Here is a 26463-nt window from a genome sequence, read left to right on the forward strand (position 1 = left end):
CAAGATGCGAAAATGTTATAATTTTTAAGAACACGTCTTCCGAATTGCTCATGACATATTCGTGCTTTACTGAAAGTTTGTTATGAAATTTGTATATTCATTCGTTATAGACTTACATTCCCGTTTATAACAGGAAAACGAATTAATTGACAAATTTTTAATAAATTAAAAATATTTTATATCAGTAAGTTTTCTCCGTATGCATGAAATCCCTAACACACTTGTTCTTATTAGGGCGCAAATTATCGGAAAAGGTGGTAATTCTTCAAAATAATGCATTTCAACTATCAAATCATAATATACCACAATTTAATAAATTGCATTTCAACTGTCGAATCATATTAAACCACAGTTTAGTAAAATTGCATTTCAACTTTCAAATCATATTAAACCACAATTTAGTAAAATTGCATTTCAATTGTCGAATCAAATTAAACCACAACTTATTAAACCCATTCAATTAGTGCACAACACGCAATTGTAAATATATAATTTATTTATTTATTATTGGATAATTTGTATAGCGCCGCTTTTGTGAGATATCACCTCAGGGGCGCTTTACAATTGAGGCAGGTATTACAGAAAATATAAATATTACAAAAATAGAGTGAAGTTAAGTTAAGTAAAATGAAGTAAAGGAACAGGTGACACGAAGATAGAAGATGGAGACTCTGCAGCAAGAATCCCAGGTGGTGAAGAAACTGGTCCAGCTGCTGCAGCGAAAGAGTCCACCGCGTCCACCAACAGTGCCAGCACGAGGTTCGTCATCCGTCCAGGTATGTGTCTGCTGCTAATAAAGCGCTGACACACTATCCTCTCACAGATACCAGACCTTGGCAGCACCGCTGTGACGTTCTACGAAGATAGAAGATGGAGACTCTGCAGCAAGAATCCTAAGTGGTGAAGGAACTGGACCAGCTGCTGCAGTAAGAGAGTCCACCGCGTCCATAACAGCGTCCAGGTATGTATCTGCTGCTAATAAAGCGCTGACACCTCACATAGATAAGAGACCCTGGTAGCACCGCTGTGACGTTTGGCAAGTCCATCATTTATCTCCATGTAATCCTGTTCCTGGTAATTGTTGAAGTGGTGCATTCTGTCCGCAATAAAAAGCGACGGTTGGGTAATAACTTACCCTGGGCTTAATAAAAACTTGCCAGTGTCCAAGCTTGCCCAGTTTCCGAGAATTTTGTTGAAAACATCTGGAGTGCATTTACCGGTCGCCGTTCGTTTCGAAAGTCCAATATTTTTGAGCAAATTTCAGAATATTCACTTTAAAACACTGCACTCAAATCACATATTATAAAGTTCTAATAATTATTAAGTTTATTTTTATTTAAGTTCAAATGTTGATGGATTGATTTTAAAAATAATTTCAATGGGATGTTGCCTCATTTCCCTTGAAAATACTAAAGAAACACAAAGCGGTTGGAGGAAGCGTTAGGACGCGTCCTGCTGCCACGAAGGGCGCTACATAACTAAAATGTAAACGTAAATATCAACAATGCGGAACATGATTCTCATCTGGTCCTAACCATTGGAAGCCAGTGAGATTATGGCATCCCCAGGAGGGGAAGGAAAAGGGGAACAGAAAGATTGGAAAGTACCTGGCTATTTAGATCAGTGAAATTATTAGATTAATGAAATTGTTCTGAATGGTGATCTTTCATCTGGGCGATACTAAAAGTATCTACTTATAATAATAACATTTGGATAATTTGTATAGCGCCGTTTTATTGCGAAAAATCACCTCAAGGGCGTTACTACTCTTTCTAATCTAAAACTAAAACTAAATCTAAACCACCATTCAGAATTGAAACGTTGCTCCAAATGGCTTTAGCCGTGTTTAGTGACTAGATCTGAACAGCCAGGTACTTCCCCACCTTCCTCTTTCCCTTCCCCACTTACCTTCAGCCTCACAACATCCCCCAATCGGGGATGCCATAGTCTCACTGGCTCCAGACGGGAGCAGTTGGGACTCTTGTGAGGTATTCACTATAAAAATAAAAATAAATAATCAAAGTGAAAATATCTCATCAATCTCGAATCTCACCTCAAATGCATCCCGCGGGAGAGTTTGAAAATGGAAAAAAATAAAAAATCTCAAAACATGTGACGTTAAATTTTGAAATATTATTCAATGTGATATGATTTAGAACTTGATTTTATTATATTTTGTAACACAAATATACCTTTAACTAAATATTAACCTTCCAGATATCATCTCAGTTGTTCCGCAAAGCACACACCCTAAGTTAGGACTCAATCCATTCAATAATCTGCTTGGTCATCGCTATAAATCTCCTACAGAATTCATCTAAGCAGCAGAAGTAGCGACTCGGGAGTAAAAACACAATATAAACACAACGCAATATTATTATTTATCAGTATTTTCAAAATAGAAATCCGTAAGCTACAAAAGTGTACAAACAAATTTTATGTATATTTTACGATTAAATCACGATTATTTATAGGAAGTCGGTTGGTAACGGCAAGCCTTACATTTTAACGGTACAAAAATGTTGGTAAAATTAATTACCCAATCATAAATTATTTTGCTTTCATTTTTACTCATTTTAAAATGCTGTGAATATTCTGTTTAATGTTTATTTTAATTAATGTCTAATGATCTCTTGAACGCGTAGTCTAAACTGTCACAACATATTACTTCTCAAAAGAAAGTTAACATCGCTCATTTTAAACTCGATTGGCACTTTCAATGATAATGAATTCAATCGCATTACAATCATCATTAACTAGCTCCTCTCGTATTTATATTAAAAGGCGAAACATATCAAAACATTGCCAATCATAAGTTAGATTGACGAGATATATTATAAATGTTTTAATTAAATACTATGAGTATTTTAATAGCATACAGTTAATACAGTTACAGGTAATGGGTCAGTTTTGTTTGCGAGTTTCTTTGTGAGTGTAAATTAAAATTCAATATTATGCTTCTGATAAATACTTTTATGTGTAAAATCTCCAAATGACGAATCTTTTTCAGATTTCGCCAAACAACTCGGTCTTGGCACACACTTTTTGCCTCATTCACATTCATACATCGTCTCATACATGCTCTTCTATTATTCTGACTCTTGACATGGCCCGACTCGAATATCTGATTCACTTGATCGTGCCATATCTTCCTCGGGCGTCCCCGACTTCTGCTACCATTTCAGATTTTACATTATTGTTTAATGTGGTAAATAGGTTTTCGAGCATGATAATCATTTGTATTAATTATTTGGGTCTACGTTTCATAAAATAAGAAAAAAATATGACGTTTGGCTTTGGGGTAGTCTTTGTGTAAATCAAAACCGGCGGACGGAATTAAATGGCAATTTCAATTTCTCGGCATCGTAAGGAGCACGTGATTTCGTTTGAAATTGGTTAGTAACATTATCACAATGTAAAAATTAAAGGTGTATTTTTAGTGAATTAATAATTAATTTTGCGCAATCCTTTGTTGGAAATGAATACCATGGAAGTAATCAACTAGGGATTTAATACACCAGCTCTAGAGTGGAGTCTAAAGGACTGAAAGATAGAGTGCACAAAGTGCTAAACTGTAATATAAACATGAAAAATTGCATTTGATAAATTCATTTCAGTGTTCCGGTAATGGGATTGCAAGGTTTTTGTCCAAAAGAAAGGTAAACGACGGAGGGTTTCCTTCCTTCCTCATCCCCTTTCACTTCCTTTCTCAACCCTTCCTCACCCTTCTATCTCTCCTTGGCTCTATAATATAATATGAACAGATAAGAAGTTCGGATCAGGGCTAGTTGAAAAAGTTAAATGAAATTTGAGCCCCCACGAAGGTTTAAGCCGGTGGCCGAGCTCCGTTACGAAATATACTGTTGGCACCTTTTTATCAGAATCATATCGGATTGAATGTTGCTTTTCTTTTCGAAGAGTTCCAACATCACCAACTGAATTTAGGCAGATCAGGTACCTACGTATTATAATTCAGTTATTAGAACCTTTACCTCGACAAGATTCAGTTCAAACCAAAATCATTTACTTTTATTCGATAAATGGATTTCAAATTTAGGCAAATATAATATATATTTTTTTTAATTTAATTAAAATCAAATTCAATAATTATATTATTAAATTTAGTTAAAATATATATTTTTTAAATTTAATTGAGTTCTACGAATTAAACACAAAAACAATAAATATGATTTTTTTCTGACCAATCCATAAAACGCTACCAATCTGTAATGACCAATCCATAAAACGCTACCAATCTGTAATGACCAATCTATAAAACGCTACCAATCTGTAATGACCAATCCATAAAACGCTACCAATCTGTAATGAACAATCCATAAAACGCTACCAATCTGTAATGAACAATCCATAAAACGCTACCAATCTGTAATGACCAATCCGTAAAACGCTACCAATCTGTAATGACCAATCCATACAACGCTACCGATCTGTAATGACCAATCTATAAAACGCTACCAATCTGTAATGACCAATCCATAAAACGCTACCAATCTGTAATGAACAATCCATAAAACGCTACCAATCTGTAATGACCAATCCATAAAACGCTACCAATCTGTAATGACCAATCCATACAACGCTACCAATCTGTAATGACCAATCCATAAAACGCTACCAATCTGTAATGAACAATCCATAAAACGCTACCAATCTGTGATGAACAATCCATAAAACGCTACCAATCTGTAATGAACAATCCATAAAAAGCTACCAATCTATAATGAACAATCCATAAAACGCTACCAATCTGTAATGAACAATCCGTAAAACGTTACCAATCTGTAATGACCAATCCGTAAAACGCTACCAATCTGTAATGACAAATCCATAAAACGCTACCAATCTGTAATGAACAATCCATAAAACGCTACCAATCTGTAATGAACAATCCATAAAAAGCTACCAATCTATAATGAACAATCCATAAAACGCTACCAATCTGTAATAAACAATCCGTAAAACGTTACCAATCTGTAATGACCAATCCGTAAAACGCTACCAATCTGTAATGACCAATCCATAAAACGTTACCAATCTGTAATGACCAATCCATAAAACGTTACCAATCTGTAATGACCAATCCATAAAACGCTACCAATCTGTAATGACCAATCCGTAAAACGCTACCAATCTGTAATGACCAATCCATAAAACGTTACCAATCTGTAATGACCGACCCATAAAACGCTACCAATCTGTAATGAACAATCCATAAAAAGCTACCAATCTATAATGAACAATCCATAAAACGCTACCAATCTGTAATGAACAATCCATAAAAAGCTACCAATCTATAATGAACAACCCATAAAACGCTACCAATCTGTAATGAACAATCCGTAAAACGTTACCAATCTGTAATGACCAATCCGTAAAACGCTACCAATCTGTAATGACAAATCCATAAAACGCTACCAATCTGTAATGAACAATCCATAAAACGCTACCAATCTGTAATGAACAATCCATAAAAAGCTACCAATCTATAATGAACAATCCATAAAACGCTACCAATCTGTAATAAACAATCCGTAAAACGTTACCAATCTGTAATGACCAATCCGTAAAACGCTACCAATCTGTAATGACCAATCCATAAAACGTTACCAATCTGTAATGACCAATCCATAAAACTTTACCAATCTGTAATGACCAATCCATAAAACGCTACCAATCTGTAATGACCAATCCGTAAAACGCTACCAATCTGTAATGACCAATCCATAAAACGTTACCAATCTGTAATGACCGATCCATAAAACGCTACCAATCTGTATTGACCAATCCATAAAACGCTACCGATCTGTAATGACCAATCCATAAAACGTTACCAATCTGTAATGACCAATCCATAAAACGCTACCGATCTGTAATGACCAATCCATAAAACGCTACCAATCTGTAATGACTAATCCATAAAACGTCACCAATCTGTAATGACCAATCCATAAAACGTTACCAATCTGTAATGACCAATCCATAAAACGTTACCAATCTGTAATGACCAATCCATAAAACGCTACCAATCTGTAATGACCAATCCATAAAACGCTAGCAATCTGTAATCACCAATCCATAAAACGTTACCAATCTGTAATGACCAATCCATAAAACGCTACCAATCAGTAATGACCAATCCATAAAACCTTACCAATCTGTAATGACCAATCCATAAAACGTTACCAATCTGTAATGACCAATCCATAAAACGTTACCAATCTGTAATGACCAATCCATAAAACGCTACCAATCTGTAATGACCAATCCATAAAACGCTACCAATCTGTAATGACCAATCCATAAAACGTTACCAATCTGTAATGACCAATCCATAAAACGTTACCAATCTGTAATGACCAATCCATAAAACGTTACCAATCTGTAATGACCAATCCATAAAACGTTACCAATCTGTAATGACCAATCCATAAAACGCTACCGATCTGTAATGACCAATCCATAAAACGCTACCAATCTGTAATGACTAATCCATAAAACGTCACCAATCTGTAATGACCAATCCATAAAACGTTACCAATCTGTAATGACCAATCCATAAAACGTTACCAATCTGTAATGACCAATCCATAAAACGCTACCAATCTGTAATGACCAATCCATAAAACGCTAGCAATCTGTAATCACCAATCCATAAAACGTTACCAATCTGTAATGACCAATCCATAAAACGCTACCAATCTGTAATGACCAATCCATAAAACCTTACCAATCTGTAATGACCAATCCATAAAACGTTACCAATCTGTAATGACCAATCCATAAAACGTTACCAATCTGTAATGACCAATCCATAAAACGCTACCAATCTGTAATGACCAATCCATAAAACGCTACCAATCTGTAATGACCAATCCATAAAACCTTACCAATCTGTAATGACCAATCCATAAAACGTTACCAATCTGTAATGACCAATCCATAAAACGTTACCAATCTGTAATGACCAATCCATAAAACGCTACCAATCTGTAATGACCAATCCATAAAACGCTACCAATCTGTAATGACCAATCCATAAAACGTTACCAATCTGTAATGACCAATCCATAAAACGTTACCAATCTGTTATGACCAATCCATAAAACGTTACCAATCTGTAATGACCAATCCATAAAACGTTACCAATCTGTAATGACCAATCCATAAAACGCTACCACGCAGCCAAAAAATGGTTCCACTTTTTACCACCAATTAGTCCAAATTCGACCTCCAAGGCTCGCAACGCTCTAATACCAAATGTTATTTTAATACCAAATGCTATTTGCGTGATATTAATATTATTTTTCACAGGTCTTCGCCAGTTTATAATAATTCCTAAATGTAATGAATTCGTTATGTACGTCAAAAAAATAAATCTTTATAAAATAACATCTTAAAATTAATATTGAGCGCAGTTTGGGCAAATTCTAACTTAGATCTCCGTACACATAAATACGAGAAGACAAAATAAATATATACATAGTTAATAAATTCCTTACAAAGATATCAAATGTAAGCCGGTGACATTAGTTTTTTTTTCCTTTTCTGTTATTAATATAAAATTTTTCCTTATTAAAAGCGATTAAAAAAAATAACGGGAAAGCCCTACGTTGTGGGTATTTCTCATTTCTTTTCGTTGTCAAATTAAATATATATTGAACTATTTATAAGATGCAATTATTTAAATCTCTTTTAGAGATTTTCTACGCAATGCTTTAAAAAACAACATACGTCCTGTCTGCACGCAGCGCGACATTTGTTTCGAGAAATTTAATCCGGCGTGTCAGTTTCACACGGCGAGGGAATGACGAAGTGGGCCGATGAGGGAGGAAGGTAAAAAAAGGGAATGAGATGGGAGGATACAGGAAAGGGGTTTTCTGAACCCCGCCACCTCTGGGGGATGAAAAGCCCACGCTATACGCGAGAAAAGCCTCCGGTTTGGTGTGGCTTCTCAAACGCAATGGAATTATTTGTAAGATATTAGTGGAAAAATATGCTTTGTTTAGTAATATTTAAGACTCCAGTTTCAAATCACAATAAATGAATTTATTTTGCTTTAAAAAAAGGTGTGTAACTGTGTATTTACAATAATCGTAACAACGGCAATCACCTCCAAAAAACAACAGAATGTTCGATAAATGTCAAAAATGCTATAACAATAAATATCGTACAAACCCAAAACTGCTCAGAACAGTGGGATTATGCCTTATCAAAATGGGGTAGGTAATATTATAATAATGCATCGGCAGACTGCAGACTTATTATTATTATCATCACGTCTTGTATAATTTAATTTTATGTTCTTTAGCTTTCTAATGTTTTCCTTTAGATCTGGAAATAACGAGAATAAAATAGTTAAATTGTTATTTATTAGTATATTATGTAAATTTACACTGATGTTATTGAGTGTAGATGTTTACTAATAAAACCTAATTTACAGGATCAGTAGATTCTTGAAATAAATGACGAAGGGGGAACACAAACAGTTATCTTATATCGTCGTTGGAAGTAGTGGATGGTATAACTCAATTAGCCGAATGACTTTGGCGTACTTTACGTTACAGAACTGTGCATTCTTACAATTTCCAATCGTCTATAATCAAATCTTAGATCAGCAACGTCGTCAGCTATCGGAAGGTTGGAGGAACCAAAGCGCACTCCAAACAGTTCGGTGAGAATGGCTTTCGCATTATTAGTATGAATACCTAATTCATGGTTTAAGGTATCTCCATTAAAATTCTTGCTTTGATTTTTTAAAGCTTTTATTTTCATCATTATTTTCACTACAGAAAACATTTTTTTGAATGAATAGAGTATTTTTTCGTGATGTTATTTTGGTGAAATTGAGAATCCGCCTGTGCAACGAGGCATTAACCCTAGAGGAAGTGTTTTGTCCCTCCGCGGTGCATTTTACATTTGGATATATTAAAATGCACCGCAAAAACTCATGGCAAATGGAAAAGAATCTTCAGCCTCGTAAAAAAGTGAATAACTTTTAGGGGTGAGATGTATGTAATACTATTTATTTTGTTTGGTAAAAGCTCTCACGCAGAAAATAGCTAAAAAAACTTGTTTTGATGGGAATACAAAAATATTCCACCGTAATACGAGTACAGAACAGTTAATGAAAAATTGAACAATTAATCAAATTTAGTATTTTATTTGTGATTTCGATACAACAAATTAAAGTAAAAAAGGGTGTTTGAAGATTGCAATATATTTTAAAGAATGACAAACGTTTCTTGGATACAAATAACCCGACAATATTTGGATAACTCCTACTAACAAAATAAATAGCGGAAAATTCGCTCAAGCAATGGACCCTCCATACAGCATCTCCAAATATGTTTTAAAAGCTGAGATAAATTGTTTTCCTCGGGTACTCCAGATAATGGTGGAGGTTGGCAGAGGAATTGTTGCCTGAATGGAAACTACTCGGCTACAAACTGGTAGAATTTCTCCAGAAGTGAGGACAAATGGAGCTTATATTAAATACACGGTTACGTTCACAACACACTTTAGTCAGTTAATAAATATTTATAAAAACTTTATTAAGTGTTTATTTCCAATCCATACCATAGGCCAATATAAAACAGATCAGAAAAAGTACACTAAGCTTCCATTTCCACCGTTAAAATCCCTCCACACGGGGTTTAATGCTCAGTTACACGATATTGCCCTTAACATGAATACGTTTCCTTGTTCGCCCCATGAGGGCAATGACACGATTTCTTGCTCTCAACCAGCTTTAGGGTTCAGACAGGATTTTTTTCCCTCTATCTACCCACTACCCTTACTCTGTTGCCATACATCCTTCTCAATTTTATTATTGTACGATACTTCGTCTAAGTAAGCTCTCTAGAAGACTTTGACAGACTTGATACGCCAGGAGGCTGCGCACAAGACAGGGAGATTTAGGTTGTATGGTCAAAGGAAAAATTACTTGTAAAAGATGTTTTTATGGAAAGAAACATCAGAAAAATCCTCGATTTGTGTAGCAATTGAAATCAATGAAAACAAAATATTTTGTTTAAAATGAGTTCACTTTTATATATGAATATCCCACAACGATTTTCAGATGAGCGGAGCCAGTGGGATTATGGCATTCCCAATTATCGTAGCAATTTGTGAGGATGAAAGGAGTAGGTAAGAAAAGGAGATGGGGAGAAAGAAGGTTGGCAAATACCAGATCTAGCCACTTAAGTCAGCTAAAGCCATTTTAAGAACGGAGTAAATGAGTTATGCTGATTTATTAAAATCTCTTAAAATTATTGGTAATCCTATTAAAAACGGGGCTGCAAGCCGTTTCCTGATTAATTATAATGATAATATTATAGGAACACGTGTTCACTGACCTGCGTTTTTCTGAATAATAATATCATGACCGAATGTAAAAATTTTCATCGTGACAAAACATTAATATTTTACTCAAAGTTTAACAGGATACCTATCAATTCATTCGGTAATGGCTTGCGATCCCGCTTTTAACAGGAATACGAATAATTTATAGAGATTCTTAATAAATTAGCCATTTTTATAGCGTAATCGTTTTTAGTTTAATTGTGGTCTTTCACTAAAGTAATAGTGAGATTATCTACTCATCTTAAAAATAATAGTTCTCTAATAAAAACCTAACTATTTCCGAGTATGAATTAGATACTAATTATGAAAATTCCGTTGCTTGTTGTATACAAGTACCTAATAATAATGTAGGAAAAAAAATCCAAAAAATATTTTTATCCATAGAACACTTAATTGAAAGGTTTTCGATTATTATTATATATTTACGTATGAAAGAAATACCGAAGGTCACTAAACCCTCACCGGAATAAAACCGATCTTTATGCCGGTCTTTTTACGGACCTTTTCCGAAGGACATTTCTGAGATGTTTCGCCAATTTCCGTTTCCATGGTGTCCGCCTAGTAACCCGTAATGATACTTCGGTCCCTAATCGAGAGACAAGTTATCTACAAATATCAAACGTGAACAAATTACTGGGAAATATTTTCATCGCAGTTTATTGTATTTTTTATATAAGACGACATTATTACAATCATATTAGTCTTTTCATTGTTTTACTTTATACGAAGCAAAAAATTTACAATCCATGTAGTTTTTTTCATTGTTTCACTTTGTACGAGACGATATTATTACAATCTATGTAATTTTTGTATGAGACGACATTATTTCAATCAATGTAGTTTTTGTATGTGACGACATTATTACAATAAATGAAATTTTAAAATTGGTTCACTTCGTGGTTTGGCTATACTGATGAAATGAAAAGTTCGCTTTGTAATAACTACAAATTTAATGAAAAATTGTAGTCTGTAGGAGTAATACAAATTATATCGCAAAATTATTTTTTCCTACTATTTATTATGACATTCAGAGTGTCCGGAGGTAAAGTACACAGACTTTAGGAGGTGATTCTACACGATAGTTTTTAACGATTTAAGGTAGTTTTCAGGTTCACAATTGTTTGTACGGTGAAACTAATATTCTTCTATGGGAAATTATTTTTGAATACGAAAAAAAATAGCGGAATTTAAATAAGTTATCATTTTTACTTCTACCATCATGTGGAATCACACTGCACTCTGCATACCATACCAGTTTAACAATGCTTAAACATTAATATAATTATTTTAACTGACGTACATGTTTAGGAACCGGTCCGCTTGAGACAATATTATTATATATTTAATAGAAATCCAATATGTTGTTGGAGTAAGGTCACAATTTACGGTAAGTATTTTTTTTGTTCATGTTAACAGAACGAACGTATTTTTAATATTAGACATTATTCCAGACATAAATTTGCTGTGGTGTAGATAATATAAATCAGGATACATTATTTATCAAGTTTTTTAAAGCTTGATTTGTGTCTTGTGTATACCGATTAATAATGTTTGTGTCTTGTATCTCGTGTATGTATACCGATTTATAATGTTTGTGTCTTGTATCTCGTGTATGTATACCGATTTATAATGTTTGTGTCTTGTATCTCGGGTACAAGATACGAACAGAAATCATTCCAACTGTCATCCCATACAATGAAAGTGAATTTTCGATTTACGTAATTAAAAATTAAAATGCTAAAATTAAAAATATCCCAAATACAGTCAGATTACTTATATAGTAATTACGGTAAATCAGAAGGTTTTATTTAAAAATATTTAATCCGTGTCCAGCGATTCCGAATATTTACCTTGATTTCTAGTAAGTACGTTATTTTAATTGATGAATGGTCGATTAAATCAGTTATACAAATCTACATTGTTAAAATACTGCAGTATTTACTTTTTCGGAGTAAAATAGTTGTGGATTTCATATTACTTTTCTGAGGTAAATGTTAACCGTTGATTAAACCTTAGGTAGGAAATAGACAAGTAACCTCTACACGTCGGCAAAATAATTGAATTGGATTAAAAAGTTTACCAATAGTTTCCAAACCAAGCATAATGATAAACCTATAATCGAAGAAACCACTGGTTTCGAAACACGTCCATTATTTTGGTTAAATAGGGGTACATACAAAGTGATTTATTTCCATTTAGTTAAAATGAGGTCGCAAAGCGAATTTGTGATTTTTGAAGAAGTAACATAATTTTATAATTATTGTATTACAAAAAATAAGTTATTAATGTTATTTATTTTTATAAAGTCTCCAGTTAGAATTCCTCACAAATAGTCTCTTCCTGTCGACAAGTTTCCAGTCGCCTTTTGTAAAAGCTCTCCATCTTTGGAGAGAATTGAAATTAACAAACTTTTTAATTTCTTTTTATGTCTTTTTGTATGGAATAATTCCTAGACGTTAAGTCGTGAAATGGTAGTTAGAAAGTTAAGAAAGTGTCGCCTTAACGAATCTTTGAGTTAATTATAATTATTTTTGCTTCCCTTCGTTACAATGCTAACGTTACGGTTATTATCGTTAAGGATTAAGATGTGCTCTCATCCCAGATTTTTAAATGGCATCATTAATGTATTCAGTAGAATAATCTATTTTTAATCTGATAACAACTGATTTGTTGATTGTTGGTGGGTTTCATCGTGTTGGATTGTTTTACATGTTATTCAATAGATACAATGAAATTAGGTAAATGCCTTCTTTATCGAGTTTGATATTATAACAGCACATAAACATAGTTAACAGAATAAGTATTTATGCAACCATTCGAAGGCAGATCGAAATAATCTCTACTTTGATTAAATCAGCTTAAATGTTTTTGTGATTCTGTTTAATGTTTTCTAAGAATCTACAGAAGAGGACTAAAATAGTTTCAAAAGTTATTAAGAACTAGAAATTCAAAACAAATATTTTTCCCAAAGACTTAATTTTTTATTTTTTTCAAAAGCAAACGCCGAAAACTAAATAAATGTAATTGTAGTGAAATACCGGCACTAAGAACGTATGAAAGCCAGTATCACTTCTACACACTTACATAAACACACATTTCATCACAATCTGCCATTTCATCTGCCCTGATGATGTCCCTGCCCTGTCCGAAAAGTTGGCAGCGTAACGCTGTCTGAAACGTTGTATAAAGAAGGATGAAGCGCAACACCACGCAATAACCCAAAAATTAATGGCGATAAACATATAAATATTTTCACGTTGTCTACAGTAATTTTCATTCCCGATTTTAGAAATAAGAAATAAGTTACATCCAGATTTTTTGTAGTTTCTGTTAGACAAACTAGAAAGTATTTTAACAACCGCTTAAGACTACTTACATGTGAATATATTTTAACAACCGCTTAAGACTATTTAAATGTGAATATATTTTATACACAATTTTAAATCTGACGAGTTTTCATATTTATTTGTTTTACTTGTAAATTGTTACGAAAGGGGAGTAAGTTGGTACTTACTGTGATTATCGAATAAGATCTACCCACACGCTACCCAAATTCTGGGCATCCCTTACACAATATATGACTTTTGGCTGTAGGAACCACATTATTAATATTTAAAAACAAAAATTAACACTCAAATATCAAATATTGATGAATATTTTCATCCCAACTGATGAAAATTAGATCTTTTATAGATTTCACCTCAAATCAGGTCATTTCACACCGATGTTTATATCCAAATCAATACAAGAATGTGAAAGTCTTTATTTTTCCAGCGCAGTGAAAATGGAGGTTGTAGTTAATATACTTCGATCGACTTACCAATATCGGCTGAACCACCCCAAGTCCCTTGCTGGGCTTGCCGCCCCAACTTGGTGATGGCCTCTACGTAGAGGCGGGAGGCTGCGGCGGCTCCTGAAATAAACATAAGGGGGATATTAATAGGGGATGATTATAACAAACATCTTTACAAGGCTTTATTTGAACAGTTAAAAGTTAAGCGTTTATTATTATTGTCTCGTCAAAGAACACTGTATTGAGATACGTATAACGGGAGAAAAATGAGCGAGCCGAACCACGAATTATGGGAAAGGAACAAAGAAACCGCAAAAGACGTTTCACGCCTGTTTAAACGCAGCCCTTCTTATTGAAGAAGGTATCTAATAAAGTAGATTTTCTTAGAAGACTAAAAATACTATGTAGAAGACAAATTAGAAACACCACAAAGCTAATTTTTAAATAGTTGCTTCACATTTAGATTACTGCTGCACAATATTATATTTGGCTAATGTAGGAAACAAACAAGCTAGAAGTTATTCAAATGAGAGAGAAGCTGAATTGGATTCTTATCATTAGATTTTTATACAGCAAAATATGAATAACTAAATACCCTAAGGATGAATTAGTATTTAATAAAAAATATACTTCACAAAGTCTGAAGAATGAAGAAAAAATGAACATATTTAGAAAATATGTTATGTTTACTGCAGAAATACAATTTTATAAATAACGAAATGAAGTCATTTACATATTAGTTTATATACGTAAATGTTAACTAACTCGATATAAAATGAAAAAAATAAAACTGAGGAGTAGATAGCAGATACAGGAGTAGTTGTAACAATCTGGAATTATGTCATTATAATAGGATAATGTTGTGAGGTTAAAGAATATTAAAGGAGGGAGATGAGAAGAGCAAAGGATTTTTTTTAATATTATGAATACGGCACAAGAGTCCCAATTGCTCCCTACTAACCAGAGAGAGTGACATTTTGACATCCCAAAAGATGAAAGAGATGGGAATGAGGAAGGGGAGAGTACCTGACTATTCAGATCCGGTCACTAAAAATAGCTAAAGCCATTTCAAGCAACGTTTCCACTCATAATGATGGTCTTTCACTAGGACGTTAGTAAAAGTAGCTTATACGATGCTAATTTCAAAACGTGAATTATAAAAATTGGGAAAACTTGAGATATATACAAATATCTCGTAGATAAGTTTTAGCAAAAAATACCATATAGATCAGAAATACAAAAGAACAATTAAAAAAAATGTAAATTAAAATAAATCATTAATTATTAGTTTCTAATATCAACTAAAAAAACTGATAGGTATGTGAAATAATCCATTTTTAAATCAAACGATTTGACATTTTCACGGCCTCATAACTAACATCTCTATTACCGTGATTTATTTTTGGGTTATTATGTCGTGTTGCGCCACCTCTTTAATAAACGTTGCGGACAGCATTCGAATCAAGGCAGATATGTAAAAATTACTCCAAATTCATTATTACATAACAATACAACGTGTGATAATTACATATAAATAATACACCACAAATGAAAAATATTAAAATGAATAAGGTTGAAATCACTTTAGAACCGGTTTTGAAACTGTGACCTCTTGTTTTGGAGACAGAGTGTACCGCTCTGTCACTTCGTTTTGAGCATTATATTTTTTTTTAAAAGGCAGAACAAACTTGTAAATTCGGTTTAGTCGTAAAAGCCATCCATGTTATTTATTTTCTCGTAATAAACTTTTCTTTCGCATAAACTAACCGTTTTTATTATATTTTAACGTGAAAAATACATACAGCATCTGTTGACTACCAAAAGTCCCCAAGATTATCGCTTTAATTTCTTGGAATCCTCAGGCCAACTGTTACAGCGGAAAGTAGAACTTCCACTAACTGTGGAACAGTGGAACCATCTGCCCAGTTTCAAGCCTTTTAAGGCATATTAAGGTCACATAGACTTTTTTATCGCGTGGGAAGGACAAAAGTATTATACCAACGTTAAATAAAGTTGTCTCATCAGCTCAGAACAATTACAATACAAAACATATTTTTAAATGAGATTCAAAACAGAGTGCACTTACATACAATGGGTAACTTATTATCATCTACCGTTCCTCAGTGTCAGCTTTTAAGGAAAGTAGTAGGCAAGGATGGACCGCCAACCAACTCGGTAACAACTTGGCAAACAGTCCTTGCTTCATTTACATTCAAACATCGTCTCAAACAAACCACTCTTCCACGACTTCTTCTACCATTTACATTCGCTTCATATATTTCTGCTTACACTCCTTTCTACGTCCATTCGCTCTACATGCTTAAACACTCAAAACATCACTTACTCAATACGCACAGTACAAAATTATTTTTTATTCAAAACATCTATTTCTTTTGTTAATGTTTGACAGATGTCATCATTTTTCAAGTCTACTAACATTCGAAAGGCCATATTTAAATTATTTTATTTAAAAGGCAATATTTTTTATAAATAAATTTAACATCACAAATTCTACAATTATAAAATCCCGATATTATTCACTGATCTGCGCTAATACCTGTAGTATAGTATGGATAAGACGAATGTGTGCATGAGAATCCCGCGCAAGAGTCCCAGATATTTAAAACCAGTGGGGAAAAGGTATCCCTAATCGGTGTATGTTGTTGGGCTGAAAGAAGCGGGAAGGGAAGGAGATGGGAAGAGAATTGTTGAGAAGTACCTTGCTATTCAGATCTGGTGGTAGTATCGCCAGGGTGATACTGAAAAAATCTACAACGGCCTTTATTGAACAGACACGTTTTAACATCAATAGTGTATACATTACTATTACAACACTTATATCTATAAAATGAAATTCAAAATAATGGTTTAAGAATAAGAATAACGTTAAGTTATTTTAACCGCGTTTATCCCGGGCTAAATTAACATCACCTTTTACAACATTACCCAAAAAGGGAAGATTTTAATGCCCGCTCGAAAGTGAGGGCTAACGAATGAAATATAAAGTCCCAATTATCATGGCATTAAAATAAAACGGGAAGTTAATTGCCTCGCCCGCCGGTAGGGGCGCAAGAAGCGCTGGTAGCGTATAATTTGCTCGTAAATAGTAACCTAATTCTGCGAGGAGACATTGTCTATTCCATTCTATCCGAGACGTGCACTTTACTTACTTTAGCCTAAATATTCCAAAATTCATTCTCTGGCTTCATAATGTGACTTTTTGTGGTTCACAAAAGTAATTTTATGTCAACTTTATATGCATGAATCTTTACAAATCCACAAACCAAACAGGAACATACCAAGCAGATGCATTGACTGATGGGAACTTCCTCACTACCTTCGTGTATTCAGGATTTATCATTATTTTTGCAGTTTTCAAAGTCAGTAGTCCATTAAAAATCTAAAAGGGAGAATCCCGCTAATGGTTCTTCCATCACAACGAAAGCATTTTTCAATATCTGAAACTGATCTTAAATGTTTTTGGATATTAAAATTTTCAGCGTTGTCTGATAGACATAATATTATACTACGTGTCTAACAACCGTACATATACGAATAAACACGCAGCTGTTTAACAATTAAACGAGGCTTAAACAAAATTTTCAAAAATAATGCACTGTTACAAATTCACAAAGACCACTCCAATTTAACAATTTCTACAAAAATTAGTAACCGATCAAGATCACGTGATAACTTAGATATCCCTAATAGGGTGGAACACTTTTATATGAAAACATTTTTTTTTAAAATTCGAATTGGAATACCAGGTAAAAGTGGCTTTATGTAATTGTAAATAATACTTCTCAATTTGGAAGTTCAATCTCGTTTGGAAGTTTAAGCTCGACAGCTTGAGGTCCCGCTATAGACTTGAAATTTTATTTTTTAAGGTTATATAGACGTTTTGTATTAAACACCCTATAAACAAAATAATAAGTAAATATAAGATATTTTGAATTAAATGATAAAATAAAAGTTCATTTTAATTAATAAAATAATACATTTCAAAAGTAAACTCAGGTTCAGAAAGTAAGGTTGGTATGAATAACATCATTTTTTATAGCAAAAATCCTTTTTCGGCCGAAACTTTGGCATGAGTTTTCGAGATGCTAATTTAGATTTTATGAATCTTTCTCGTCTTGTCTTGTCGAATACATTTAGAGCTGCTTCTGTCACAACTATTACAAATCTTTCCACAGCCTGGGTGTGGCAAGGCAGTCTCACAAACTCCAACACTGTATCTTCTCCATTTTCAATAAGATCTTGTAACTCCTAATCGGAAGTATTCATCGTTCGTATATATTTTGTTGCCAGTCAATCATCTCTATGTAAGAACATGTATTTAAGTCCATTTTGGCATCGCAAACACGCGCGAAACTGAATTTTTATTAACTTGACGAGCCTTTAAAATGCGTCTTGCAGCGAGTTCTCTAATGTGTTTACGGGAACAACAACAAGTTTTCTGGATGAGAAAAGTAACTGTTTCGAATTATAACATGGTCCACTATCGCTAACAACTCGGTGGACAAATATCTAGTGCTTTTAATGAGCTTCCATAAATGATTTGAACCATCTTTGCAGGATGAATGTGTTTTGATAGCAAACCAAACAGGAGCGTATGATTATACGACAAACGTTGCTTAAGTCACAAGTTTTTTTTGTGGATTTTCTTTAGAAATATACAAATGCAGTATGCGATTAGCTCTTGTCAACCAGTTAGAATGGAATAGTTTACCTGGGCTTCTCTGTAATAAATCAGGAGAGCAGGATTTATTTATGACAGCAGTAGTAATTTCTTGTAAATATTTCTAGTCTGTACTTAGATCTGTTGATATTTGTGGAGGTAGTTCACCTTCTATCTTCTCAAAGTTGGCCAACGGTAGCGTCTCGCATATCTCTAATGCTTTACCAATTTGACCTGCAAATTATTTAGGTCCTGCAGTAGAGCCATCCAAATATGTAAACAAATCCCTCAATGGTAATTCATTGGCGTGTAAGAGACAAATTATCCAGTACAATGGTCGAGATCTGTTTTCCAGAAGACGAATCACGCCTCCCACTTTCCCTGTATTTGTGTTTGTTCCATCACAGCCAACAGCCATTAAACCCTCTAGTGATATCTTTTCAGTCGTTTAAAAGCTGTGGATAGCTCTTTCAATATTTTTTGCACTGCCTGATGTTGAAACCCCTTACACAACATGAACAGTACCTGATTCTTTTATAATCGAAATATGTTCTTCTTGTACAGTCACTTTAAGCCTCTTCAATCTTTTTAAAACAGTTTTAGCAGTCTTGTTTTTCCTTCCATCGAAATATAATGATGAAATTTCTGTTACTCTTTCTTCGATTAAAATTTGCTCGCGTACTTTCTGTCTTATTCTTCATAGTTTCATCCTATCTATTACGGCTCATTTTTTGTTTTAGAGTGCGTAATCTTCTATTCAGCATTTTTTTACTCTGAATAAGATCCGTTCTTCGTAAAGCCATTAGTCAGTTAGTTCGTTGGTCTTCTAAAAACATTTGTTCCTCTTTTGGCACTTTTTTTTTCTCTCGAACAAGTACAGCTTACAAATTCTTTACATTACTTGCAGCTATGTCAAAAATCTTTCTACTTTGTACTCTTTACTCTTCTAACTTTTTCCTTAAGTTTCTTAAAAGACTTTTTCAAATTATAACACTTTTAGTGTTATAGTATCAGTATCACCTTTTTTTAACTGTAAGATTCGTTTGTGTGTGACAATTGGAATAGAACATTTTATCCACGATTCTTCAATTTTCGTTCAAACTATTTTGGCAATTTCCAAAAACGTAGGTTCTTTTGTTGTGTTATTCCTTACTTTTAAAGTAAGTCGAACCCATTTGTAGAATTTCATCACATTTTCATACGTAGGTAGGATATTCTCTTTCAACTCTGCACTTACACCAAATATCGGACATTTTAAATTTTGTCTTCTAGAAGTAATGTTAATTCACTTAAAAAACGTTTATCTATAAGAACTCGTGAATATAATTGACGCGCGACCTTTCACCTTGAGACAATTATCGACAGTAGTTTAAACAAAACACTGCATTTCGTAGATTGTCACGTGCCGCCCCCCGCTTCGTCCCGCACTTTGCTCCTCTGTCACAGCGCCAAAGTATATTAAAATAAAGAAATATTTGATAGCACAGCTAGTTAACTATATTTGAATATGTTATTAAATAAAATAATCCTATTTTAATAAATTCTGTACTATTTTGTAGGCCGCGCAAATAGCCCCTAAACTGTCGTTTTTGTAAATGTTCGATGTTTTGGGGGGGGGGGGGGCTTTAATTGAGGTATTTGATGGCAATTGGCAACTTAATACAAGTATTCCAAATAAAAATTAGAAAAAAAAATTTCGTTCCGCCCTAATCCCTAAATGTAAAACTAGTGCTTATCAACACCATTTTACTTATCAAGGCATACATTTTTTGATACACTTCCCGATAAAATCAAAACTGAACAAAAAATTATAAGGCTTTTAAATCACAAATCAAATAACTTTTAGTAAACCCAACAGCGATTACTAGTTTTAATTTCATTCAATAAATTTGTCACATATTTTGAGTATACGGGCCCATTTGTAATTTGATTGATTAAATCGTGTTATGAGCCTAAATCAATAAAATAATAAGAAATTGAAATTATTTAATATAAAAAAACACAAGATAAGTATTAACATATCTCTAAAAATATTTAACTATCATTAATTACTATACTATTGCGTTCCGCGAGTAAATTATAGGTGATTGAGTTTACTAGTATGCGTTTCTTGTTGTTGTATTTTATTATGTACCCATTTCTCACAGTTTTGCCAGCTCTGTCTTTCCAAAATTAACAACCATCTCTGTACCCACGTTCTATTACTACCTACCTAATAAGTAATTTTATTTTTATTTCTATTTATGTTTTCTTGTTCTTATATCTGTTATATTATTCAAGTTAATTTTATAATGTTTGTAATTATCTTTCTTATTCTAATGATATTTGTATAAAGTAAGTTATTTTTTTTTTTTAAATTATGTTTTGTTATTGTCTCTCTGTTTGGTGTCGATATTTGTGTTATGTCATCATCCACCGAGGTTTATTATATTTTGTACATATTAGTTAACATCATATTATGTTATTTAAATTTATAATCTAGGTTTATAACTATTTGTTAATTAATATGTACTTCAAATAATGATTTTTAACACCGTATAAACCATAATGACGACACTCCCAAATTCAAACACAAGAAATCATTTCTCAATTAAGTTGGGCAGTTTCGTTAAAAAATACAATTTTTTTTGCAATTGGCCTCGAAATATCTTTATTTGTAAATCAAATATTTTTGTATATTCAATAAAAAAACAATGAAAATTAAAACAAATATTAATTAATTATTTGGGCTCCTGATTTATTGCAGCGCTTTGACAGTGTTTGCTGTAAGGTTACGTTTTAATCGTCTTATTTTTACTATCACTAAGAATGAAATTTCGGTTGTTTATATGCTTGTGTGAAGGTAGGTAAAATTCTAAAATGTAAAGTAACGTTCTAAAATTAAAATATAAATCATTATTATTTTCAGTACAACTAAAGAACTCATGCGATCGTTCTCAAAAGAGTTGGCTGTGTAATGGTTAGAATTTCTTATTACGATTCTTATTTTTTTATCTATCCCATAATTTTTTACAGGTCTACTTGAAAATGAAACTTCAAAAATACTGCCACGGCCAAACCGAAAGTATTATTGGAAGAGATAAAAACTAATTACATACTACTAAAAAAGTAGTCAGATACTCTACTACTTGTTTGTGTGCTAATGTGCCCTAAATAAACTCACGGCGTGCCCCCTACTGCATTGTGTCCCAGTGAGTTCTATTTGCTTCTCCTGATCCTATGTTCTCCTTTTGATCCAGCGATGGGCCTGGCAATGCATTGTTTGGCCCGTGAGCCAAAAACCCCTATCGTTAGAGTAGAAAGATATCAACCCGCTTGGCAACTGTATTCACTGGTTTAAAGAGAACGTATATTAACAAATTAATAGCAAATAATTGCCTCATTGCATTGCAAAAAAAATGCAAACGAGAAAATTAAAGAAAAAAGAAACTCTTAAGAATGTCAACGCAACAATCAATGTTCAGCTCCGGATATTATTTGTATCCCAAGCGACGAGTCTTGAGATGAGAAATGAAAATTTCGCATGCGAAAAACGACAACAATGGTTCATAACTCAAATAAAGAGAAATTTCTACTGTCAGAAATATTTGTCTTGAAATGTTTTATTGCCGGGTAGGTACCTACCACATTACAGTATAACAGTTAACATAGTAAACAGTAGTTAACAGTAAACATAGTTAGGTATGTTTCTAAGACTAATCAAATAATATAAAGCATACGTGGGTCATAGACTCTGGTTTTTTATAGGAAACCTCAGTTTTATTCCGAGATTATTGACATTTTGCGAACTCGATCTTCAATACAAGATGATGTCTGTCTACATGAGTTTTCAAAAAACCACCCCCCATCCTCTATTCTCACCCCTGAAGGCATAATGTTAATACTCCTTGATGAAACTTTACAACCATTGTACAATAAAAATAAGAGGAAAATTAGTGTCATCATTTGATCTGAATTAACTCTGCGTAGAGCCCGGGCTACTTCAACCTGGGGACTTCAGCTAGTTATTAGTGTGATCATCTGATCTGAATTAACTCTGCGTAGAGCCCGGGCTACTTCAACCTGGGGACTTCAGCTAGTTATAAGTGTGATCATATGATCTGAATTAACTCTGCGTAGAGCCCGGGCTACTTCAACCTGGGGACTTCAGCTAGTTATTAGTGTGATCATATGATCTGAATTAACTCTGCATAGAGCCCGGGCTACTTCAACCCGGGGACTTCAGCTAGTTATTAGTGTGATCATCTGATCTGAATTAACTCTGCGTAGAGCCCGGGCTACTTCAACCTGGGGACTTCAGCTAGTTATATATAGTGTGATCATCTGATCTGAATTAACTCTGCGTAGAGCACGGGCTACTTCAACCTGGGGACTTCAGCTAGTTATTAGTGTGATCATCTGATCTAAATTAACTCTGCGTAGAACCCGGGCTACTTCAACCTGGGGACTTCAGCTAGTTATTAGTGTGATCATCTGATCTGAATTAACTCTGCGTAGAGCCCGGGCTACTTCAACCTGGGGACTTCAGCTAGTTATTAGTGTGATCATCTGATCTGAATTAACTCTGCGTAGAGCCCGGGCTACTTCAACCTGGGGACTTCAGCTAGTTATTAGTGTGATCATCTGATCTGAATTAACTCTGCGTAGAGACCGGGCTTCTTCAACCTGGGGACTTCAGCTAGTTATTAGTGTGATCATCTGATCTGAATTAACTCTGCGTAGAGCCCGGCCTACTTCAACCTGGGGATTTCAGCTAGTTATTAATAAGTAAAAGTTGAACAAACAAATATTTTAGAGTCAATCAATTTAGTCACTTTATTCAATTTAAGATCATTACAAAATATATTTACAACTCGTTTTTAAAAGATAAGGAACACAACAATAGGTTTTCTAGAAATAATTAGTTTATTAGAAATGATTGCTTGCACCAAAAATCCACGAAAAATTTATTGAGAATCTCTTCACAGTATAGGTAATCCGGTTAAAAACGGGATTGCATGCACTTATCGAATGAATTGAAAGGTTTTAAGTAAGTATTCGCCGTGCATAAAAAAAGCAAAAAAATATTGTCAAGTGCCAAAGGATACGATGAAGCTGGAAATAATGCGAAATCTACTGGAAAAAAAGATACTGTGATGTCACGACTTTAGGATCCTATGAATGTTGAATGATGTACAAAAAACGATACGATATTACAAACTATCAAAAGATCAATGTTTTCGTTTATACCAGACACAATGACAATGACAATTCTCACAAAAGAATCAAAAGACCAGACAACAGCGCTAAAAAGTTCCTCGTCCGACGTGAATCTGTATTGTTATTTCAAATATCCGTACATTACGACTTTTGTGTTGGATTTGCGCCAAAGTATCCAGTATTAGGCTGACATCAGAGGGTAAAACGGTGGAAATTGAATTGAAAACAGGAAAGTTTGGCATTGGGGCGTCAGATCGGGGACTTGTAAGATATGGAAGGAGAATGGCTCAGAGCTGGAACCTAATTTCGACTGAAAACTTACAATGGGTAAAAGAATGTCTATTTTTATCGGTGCAATCTAAAACTTAAAGCGTTTTAGATAAAATCAACCTTTTATCAAGTATTTGGAACTCGAGTATCAATGTAAGTGTATTTACTTACGAACCATCTAACTTGTGCTAAATAAAAAGTATAAAATGTTAAATAACTCAAGTCATGGCACACTATATGATTCAGGGAATCACGTTCATTCATACTAAGGACGGGTTGTTTAGGAGAATTTGAACAATTCATAAAATTTCAACGATCATTTTCGCGTTCTGTGAGAGTTCCATTCAAGTTCTGTTATTATATCATTTTAGGCTAGTTGCTTGGAGATAATAACGGAACTTGAAAAAATCTTTCACAAAACTTTAAAATTATCTTTTACATTTGAAGAATTGTTAAAATTCTCAGAAACAAGCTATCTTAACTTACTTGTGCTAAATAAAATGGACGGAATTTCAAATAACTCGTATCATAGCACATTCTTTATATGATTCACGGAATCGCGTTAATTCATCAACTCACAAGCATTCACATACTCTTACGATTCTTGGCATGGATTTTTGTATTAATAAATCTTTTATTTTTACCCAGCTAGCTATCAATTTAATTAGAATTAAATAATTTACTTTTAACATAATTTTATTTATATTGGTATTAAAACTAAGTTATTTCATTCCTATATGAGTACTAATATTTTTATTATGTTATTTTCAGAAAGATTTAAATATTGTATGGATGCAAGCGCCTTTATTTAAATGAACTACTCTTAATAAGAGACCAATCGTATTATTACATTTTAAACATGCTTTGAAACTTAGATGCTAAGAACATTCCTGATGATTATTATTTGCAAAGAAAACAATAATGTGTTTCGAGCGGCGAACATTTGTAATTGTATTTGCAAACTAAGTTAAGAAGAATAATGGTAGCGACAACGCGAGTTGAAATTTATTATTTCATTATTTGTAGATGTTATAGAATTCGTTTTACCAGCCGCTATACGACTTGACACCAGAAAGAGATATTTTATTATTGCATACTGAAATTTTATCAGAACAGTTTTCAGGTAGAAGGAATTTCCACAAAGCTCTAAACAGCTTGAAATATTTTGTGCAGTCGCCATATGAGAAAAGTTTATTTGAAAACACGAAACAATACTCAGAATAGAATATGTTGTTCCCAAACGTTGCAATACAGAGTGTTTATTAATTTTGTATACGTTTTGATATGTAATTATTTTGTTTCTGAACGTAGTTCAGAAATGTTCTAACTAATGTTCATTCAATTGCCAAAAGTTCATTAGATTTATTGAAATTATAAAATACTAGTCCAATTTTTGTCAAAAATCGCGATCAATATAATGCAACAAAAAAATTGTTTGAACTACTAATTAGGAAATCTATAAATTCAGTTTCAGAAAATTCATCATCGGAGCATTAGGAGGGCCGCGCAAGATCTTTATGTATTTGACGGCAAAGCGTGTACCTATATTTTTAACAGTAAAAAGGGGAACAGAAAAGTAATAAGATGCAGTTAGATTGGGGGTTTGTTTACATTTTCTATAGATACCTTCATAAAAATAAAAAATAAAATCGCTCTGGTTTGCAACATTATGTGAACAATATTTTATTTCAATGTTTGTTACCACTGATTTTAAGTACTATTCAACTGCTCAGGCTGGCGTTATCAAAGTGAATTTTCTGATGATCCGTGATAAAAATTAGCAAGATGCTGATCTATGCAGTGCGGTCTCCAATGATGTGCAGTGCGGTTTCCATAGAAACAGGCAACATTAATTTAGGGGCTCTTGAATAATAAAAGAAAGCACTGCCATTTCTCGATAGCGGAAACGGAAATATTATGCAACTTTTAAAAGAAAAATCTTTATCACTGGTTTTGAAATATCAGATAAATCGTTACTGCAGTAATACTCTAAGAATCATCATATTATAGATTGGTCAATCAGGGTGAAAGCAATATTTTAAAACTCAGTATATACAATAGGAATGATTTATATTGTAATAATTACCAATCACATATTGTGGTTTTGCTTCAATGATAAGTATGTATTTACACAAAA

General features: G+C 33.4%; 1 protein-coding gene across 4 annotated transcripts in view; it reads right to left on the minus strand.

The window, feature by feature from the left end:
* IRSp53 (Insulin receptor substrate 53 kDa) overlaps positions 1–26463 on the minus strand; it is a 554295-nt gene that overhangs the window by 155280 nt on the left and 372552 nt on the right. For all 4 annotated transcript variants that reach the window (XM_089638410.1, XM_089638412.1, XM_089638411.1 and 1 more), the window contains exon 5: positions 14204–14296. In XM_089638410.1, coding sequence (XP_089494536.1) covers positions 14204–14296 — 93 coding nt within the window. The remainder of the gene's footprint in view (positions 1–14203; positions 14297–26463) is intronic.

The sequence above is a fragment of the Hesperophylax consimilis genome, chromosome 12 (genome assembly GCF_061612785.1).
Source record: "Hesperophylax consimilis isolate HC1 chromosome 12, BYU_Hcon_1.0, whole genome shotgun sequence".
NCBI classification, from domain to species: domain Eukaryota; kingdom Metazoa; phylum Arthropoda; class Insecta; order Trichoptera; family Limnephilidae; genus Hesperophylax; species Hesperophylax consimilis.